The 7166-nt window shown below is 36.6% G+C and overlaps 1 protein-coding gene across 1 annotated transcript; it reads right to left on the bottom strand.

The window, feature by feature from the left end:
- Positions 1-297: 297 nt before the first annotated feature.
- Positions 298-6885, bottom strand: pkia (cAMP-dependent protein kinase inhibitor alpha). Its single transcript, XM_056248953.1, has 3 exons — positions 6641-6885; positions 2411-2588; positions 298-1299 (listed from the first exon to the last, which is right to left on the bottom strand). The coding sequence occupies exons 2-3, from the start codon at positions 2559-2561 to the stop codon at positions 1217-1219; spliced, it is 234 nt and encodes a 77-aa protein (XP_056104928.1). The 5' UTR covers positions 2562-2588; positions 6641-6885; the 3' UTR covers positions 298-1216.
- Positions 6886-7166: the final 281 nt, after the last annotated feature.

Below are 7166 nucleotides of genomic sequence, written 5' to 3'. Positions count from 1 at the left end.
CAAAATGGTGCAGCTATAGTGACCTAAATATATATAATATAATTACATATAACTGACATATGAAAAGGAAAGAATATAAAACTCCAAAATGGATGATGTTCACTGGCTTCAATCACTCATTAGGTGGAGCTGCATTTAAAATAAAATAGATTAGTGAGTGAACAGTGCCATCCAGTGGAATATCAGTATCACTGTCTTAATCGTTGATTCATGAAACATTGATAAATACACGAATACATATACAATACATTATAAATAAATATATGCAGAAATCTAAATAAATAATAAAAAAATATATCACCATTTTCCCAAAGATTTCTTGAATTTATTCAAATTTGTATGTACCCACAGATGAAAATATCAAATATATTTATTCAAAATTTAGGACATAGAGCTGGAAGACAAAATATGGGCAGAGGTTTGGTAAGGCAAGCTCTATTGAACACATTTTCAAATGGATTAATAATAGGCAGTGTAATTAAGACTTCAAATCGAGCCAGATTTCATAATATAATAAGAATTCTCATCGTGAAACACACAAATTAGCATCGCAACACTGCAAATGATGGGGTCACAAATTTGTGGGATGTGAACAGTTATACATACAGACTCTGTCAGGAGCAGTGTCATGCAAGACCATAATAGACAGTTTATCAGAATTCAGTGAGTGTTTACAAAAAGTGCAGCACTTATTATACCAATGTGTACCTAGTGAAAACATAAACTGAAGATCTCAGTTTAAGATAAGACATAAAGCACAATTTAATATCAAAATCTGATATTACTATTACAACACTACACCTATAAAATGACTGAATTTTAAGTATGTAATAGCTGCACTACACTGGCAGCTATTTGGTGAATCGAAAATCACAAGTTCAGTGGGTGTTGTTCATCTCCCAAGTGTGTCTTCATCATTCTAATGTGATTACTTCTGACTCAAATCCCACCAGTCGCTCTAGGTACCTACCAACTAGAGTGAATATCCAAGTAAAAGTCATACCTACATCAGCTAAAGTAGCGATCACTGTAGTAAAACAGCAGCGCTATGATTCATAAGGCCCAGCCTTTCACAGTAGCTTCCTCAAAGCAAAGTCTCCTCCATCCGGATCCTTCAGAGAGAGGGATGCTGCACTATTTTCAGTGTCAACCCCTCCATGCTTATAAAAATCAGCCACTAGAGGGGGTATCTGACTGATTCTCTCACTGAAGTCTGTTATGTTCCTTCCCCTTTGCCTTCTTCCTGCTTCGGTTCGGAGTCTGAAAAGCTCTGGCTCTTCTCTCCATCATTCCCTGACTCTGAGAGTGAAAAAAATAAGAACATCAACAAGAGCAGATACTCGACACCCTACGGCAGGGCAGGATGTTTAGCAGTTGCTGTAATGCTTTTTCTTAAAGGAGAACTCCGGTCAATTTTAACATTGAGCTCATTTTTTTGTACATTTGGAGTGCTGTCAGTACAGACAAAAACGACAAAAATCGGTGTTGCCTACACCGTGTTATCCTCTTTTTAAAATTCACACCCTGTTGACTTCAATGGGGCAAGTTCTAAACCTGCTTTTAGCCTCTTAACAACTTTAATATGTCATTACAAGTGAACAGCCATGTGAGTGGTGTTATTAAGAGTGACCACGGTCAATCTGACTGCAGTAGATGTGAAAGATATTAATAAAAATGATGTTAATTCAGCCAGCTCACATACCTGTATTTACTTCCTGTTTTCGTTCGAAGTCCACAGTAGTCAATTGTTGAGTTCGCGCGCGCGATCATTGTTAACTAATATAACTAATGATCGCGCGCGCGAACTCGACAATTGACTACTGTGGACTTCGAACGAAAACAGGAAGTAAATACAGGTATGTGAGCTGGCTGAATTAACATCATTTTTATTAATATCTTTCACATCTACTGCAGTCAGATTGACCGTGGTCACTCTTAATAACACCACTCACATGGCTGTGCACTTGTAATGACATATTAAGGTTGTTAAGAGGCTAAAAGCAGGTTTAGAACTTGCCCCATTGAAGTCAACAGGGTGCGAATTTTAAAAAGAGGATAACACAGTGTAGGCAACACCGATTTTTGTCGTTTTTGTCTGTACTGACAGCACTCCAAATGTACAAAAAAATGAGCTCAATGTTAAAATTGACCGGATTTCTCCTTTAAGGATGCCCTCAGCTAACAGGCCTATATTTGATAAAGCACATCCATGTTTGTCTTGAGCTAAAAACTGGTGTGGGAAGCCACTAACAGGCCCTCTAAACTCTCTAGGTTGCCCAAAGCAGGTTTGTCTGATACATTATTCATGGCCAGCCTGCCTCTCAGTGCCATATTACATTACTGCAGTGTTTTGATGACACTCCATGTTCTTTCTGAAGGAGCAGTGATAAGTTAAGGGGACTTTATTCACCTGCTTTGCTGATATTGAGCTCAGAAAGAGTTTGGGAGAGTCCACTAGCATCCAGCCCGCCGGAGGTTCCCAGTATTTCGTGCACAGCATTGCGTCTGCCGGTCCTTGCAGAGGCGATGAAGTCTTCATATGTCACCTCGACATCAGTCATATCTAATACATTTCAACATAGCAGTGCCTGTGACAGACAGAGATGGTTTTATTTGGTCAAACACAGATCTGCTGTGGCATGCAGATGCCTCGCAAGTCATTTAATAGAAAAAACTCAAGTGACTAAGAAATAAGTGCACTTAAAAGGTTAGTTCATCCAAAAATTATCCCATAATTTACTCACCCTCAAGCCATCCTAGGTGTATATGACAGCGTACGGGACCTAATTTAGATCGTACAGTCTTAAGTAATTACAGACCTATATCGAAATGACCTTTTTTATATTTATATTAGTTAATTTCTATATCAAAATTACCTAAAGGTTTAAAGAAGGTTGTTTTATCACAACTTGTTCCGTATATGTGAATGCTGTAATAGATATGTTCCAGTCAGATTTTAGGTCCCTTCATAGTACAGAATCTGCCCCCCTTAAGGTGTTTAATGATATTTTATTAGCAGTTGATTCTGGAAAGGTAGTTATCCTTATTCTACTCGATCTCAAAGCTGCTTTTGATACCACTGATTATGGCATTTTATTAAATGTTTAAAATATTTCTTTGTTGAATTTTTGTACTTCATTCAAAAAGAAAATATGCAACAATCTAGAAATTATACAGCTACAATGTACACTATCATTTAAAAGTTAAAACATTTTTTTAAAGGAATTAAATCTATTATTCAGCATTAAATTGATCAAAAGTAACAGTTATAACTTTACAATTTTCTAATAAATACTGTTCTTTTGAACTTTCTATTCATCAAAGAATCATGGAAAAATGAATCATGGGTTCCACAAAAATATTAAGCAGCACAAATGTTTCCTGAGCACCAAATAAGCATATTATAATGATTTATGAAGGATTATGTGACACTGTAAACTGGAGTAATAATAGCTACTGAAAATTAGCTTTGCCATTACAGGAATACATTACATTTTAAAATATGTTCAGATAGAAAAATATATTTTAAATTGTAATAATATTTCACAATATATCTGTTTTTACTGTATTTTGGTCAAATAAATACAGCCTTGGTGAGCATAAGAGACTTAAAACTTAAAAAAAGGAAAGTGTTACTCCTTAGATTCACACATTTCAAACTGAGTTAATTACTAAACAGTGTTTGAACAAAGACTGTTATAACTATTAGGAATCCCAAACAGCAATGTAAAGACTGTACAAGGAGCCATAATCTGGCCTAGATAAGAAGATAAGCTTGGATAAGGGACTGTTTATTCTGTCACACATTTGTGATCTCATGCATTTCTAAATTGTCCTTCTGGATTTCTTATCTGAGACTCCTCTATATATTGTGTGTGGGGGGAAAAAAGTCCCATAAAATGTTTTAATGTTCTGATCCCTCAAACACGTTAAAACAGATGTGGCACAAATCTGCGAGATTATCTCGAATTTTGTTGAACTAAATATCACTCATGAGATGCAAGGACAGTCTTCCCTGAGCTCAGAGTTATATTTAGCGCATGCTATCATCTCAGTACAGTCATTCTCAGCTGTTGCCTTCAAAATGGTGCAACTGTGTGGTGAAACACACATAATGAGGTCATCATTACAGGGCTGTTTCACAGTATTAAAAAATAGCACAGGATTTCACATACTCTATTTCTCCAACTAAAATATTTACTTTTCGATTCTCCAGGTTCTGGTTGCTGAATAAGTGAAATAATAATAAAACTATATGTGTATTGTTTTAACTGTATGCATAAATACAGAAAATGGTGCCCCTATAATGCTTTTTCAGATATTATACCTTTCATGTAGTGTGTAATATAGCTGTTTGTGAAAAGGTCTGCAAATTTTTTTTATATCAAAGTGGTTAATAAATGGAGTTATTGTCTCTCAAAAGGAACAACTGATTCTGAACTGCCTGAAACAAGTTGTCAGTAATTCAAATCTTACTTCCTGCACAAACACAGGTTTTCAACAAATCTGCATAATGTTCTATGCCTATGTTCTTCATTGGCTGCCTGCAAACAAAGCCCACTTTGACCTGCCCGCAAACACTGTAGTTGTAGCTGAGGCCTAGAAGAGTTTGATTCTTGTTGTCAAAATGTCGAGAAGACGCTGTTTTCTGCGTTGCGAAAGCAGATCCACTTTGCATGCACTTCCAAAGAATGAGGACTGAATTGGAAGTGGCTCGAATTGAAATGGTAAAACCGCCATCGTTACTGTTCATTTCACTACATACAAGTGCTGAAGAAGTTTCCAGAGCTGAAATTCTGATATGGTAATGGGCGTTTAGTTTCCAACACCGTAAGCGGTAGACCAATCACAACAGACTACGCCATCTGACCAATCAGAGCAGAGTAGGCTCTCAGAAAGGAGGGGTTTAGAGAGACTGAATCCTTTAATCAAACCATTTCAGACGCTGTGAGAAAAAAAGGTAATGCTCCCATGTATATTGAGAAAATGAAAGGGTTTATTTTTCTATTGTAAGAGTCCTCTAAAACTAAACTAGGAAACTTTAAAATAGCATAATAGGGGCACATTAAGGGTGCACATAGGCTACTTTTTATCACCACTGCACTTAATATACCATCGTATCATATCTATTAAAATGTGTCTGTCTGTAAACACCAAATGAATTGTCTATGTATTAATGGGAAAGAGATGTAATTTAAAGCTCACTTGGCACAGGAGTTCAGGTCTAAGTCCAAAAAAATCAATATGGACTTGAGTGAGCAGTTCCTCAAGGCAACATTGACAACCATGCAGAAGAGATGTCACACACTTCCCTGACTATGCCTCAGAGACCTCTGTGGAATCCACCAACCCACCCTCTGAAAAAGTTTGTGCAACAGTTTGGACAAAACAGCCCAAACAAACCGACATATAGCAATAAAGGTTGGTACAGCAACCCTACACATTTTACATAAAGAACAAGGCAGAGCTAAAGTAGATCGGAGCAGAGATGGGTGTGTCTCTTTTTTTGCATAAGGTGCACACCACTGATGCTTGAGTCCTGGGATAGAACAGGTTGCAAAACTTAGAAAATAAAAGTTTATGTACCAAGGAATTAACTTGATATATAAAATATATTAGTGTTCAAGATAAATTATTGAGGACGAACACAGAATTTAATTTCACACAGTTTTATAAATGGTTTCAAAAATATCTGATGGTAAAATATGCATTTCTTTATATTTCAGTTTAAAGAGCCACTCATTTTAATTGAAGTACTGAGGTATGATCTGAGAACAGGTGAGGAGGTGAGTACACCTGAGTGATAATGCAATGTTTCTAGTTAATACTAATATCTAGAGTCAAATGAAATAGTCATTTACATTTTACATTTTGGATTAATTTGAAAACTTTTTTGCGGTTTGAAAAACCAAAGGCAAGTTGCGTGACGTGTCCTGTTATTCCTGTGTCTCAGGAATCAGTACCACTATAAGGCCGCAAATCAATCCAATGTCCTCCAACAAGCGCTCTACAAATGAACCAACTACAAACAGTAGGCCTAGTATATTAATAAATTATAAGAGCTCTAATGAGTTACAATGTGCAACATAATAAGGGTGAGATAATCTTAAAAATTGCTTCATTCATAACTATAGCCTACCCTTCAATGCCCTAAACTCAGAATATAAATTACCTTATTAATTGAAACCAAACTGAAACTAAAACACATGTCTGGTTAAATGTAATGTTGTGATAGGCTATTCTAGTTATGCCACTGTTTAAACGAACACACCATCTATTCGTGACAATTTGACAGATTTATGTATTATTAGAGCGTAAAATGCACTAGTTTATATGATGCAAAATGAAGAAAATACAGAAATATAAACGTTTGTGGGTCTCGTCCTTGTCACGTGCATAAGACAATAACATCAAAACGTAGTATCAACATGTCATATCCAAATATGACAGCTACAAGTGCAAATCTCAGTGAAGAAATTATTTCATTTACAGCACAACATACTGCGTTTGAGCTTATATGAATGCACCGGTTATATAAATCTGACAGGCTACAGCACAGATGCTAATGTCTACGCGAGTAAATCTATCATAAAATGCGATTAAGAAGGCTTATAAAGTCGAGCGAATCCGCAAATCGTACCTGTTGTAGGCTAGACGTTTTTCTTCTCGTCAAGGCTGTGCAGTTTTGTCGCTCTTGTTAACACTTCAGTGGGATGCGACGGTGCTGTCAGAGCTGCTGCTGCTGCTGCTGCCTCAGTTCATGAGTCTGCATGAGAAGAAAGGGATGACGTATGAGCGTTCCTGAGAGCTGATGATATGCGAGGATTATCCAAAACCCATCATATCTGATTATGCTCAGTGGTGAGGAGTTGGATTCATCTCAGTGATTCGAATCTTTCTAATCTAACCTGTTCACTGATTTGCATGACTCTTTGTTTTGGGTTTCATCGTACTCCAGTAGGTGGCGACAGTGAGTCGTGTTTTATGTGACTCGTTCACTTTTAAACGGGTAGGCTATATGCTATCGGTAATTTTTACATTCTTTTTTCCCCTTCTTTTTTTTTTTTACCGCACAATTTATCTCCTTGTTGAAACTAATTGCTTTACACGTCATGCCTGATTCACTGATTCTTGTTCACGATAGGTCACGCGGTCAAAATAATGTA

Source organism: Rhinichthys klamathensis, unplaced genomic scaffold (genome assembly GCF_029890125.1).
Source record: "Rhinichthys klamathensis goyatoka isolate OS25496 unplaced genomic scaffold, OSU_Roscu_1.1 h1tg000059l_1, whole genome shotgun sequence".
Lineage (NCBI taxonomy): Eukaryota > Metazoa > Chordata > Actinopteri > Cypriniformes > Leuciscidae > Rhinichthys > Rhinichthys klamathensis.
Note: the sequence above shows the minus strand (reverse complement) of the source record. Positions and strands in the feature narration are given on the sequence as shown.

Bases quoted from the DNA above. Each gene is read 5' to 3' on its own strand.
- pkia (XM_056248953.1), bottom strand. From the start codon at position 2,561: ATGACTGATGTCGAGGTGACATATGAAGACTTCATCGCCTCTGCAAGG. The intron at 1,300-2,410 runs GTGAATAAAGTC...TTTCACTCTCAG, and splicing joins GCTCAATATCAGCAAAGCAG to AGTCAGGGAATGATGGAGAG.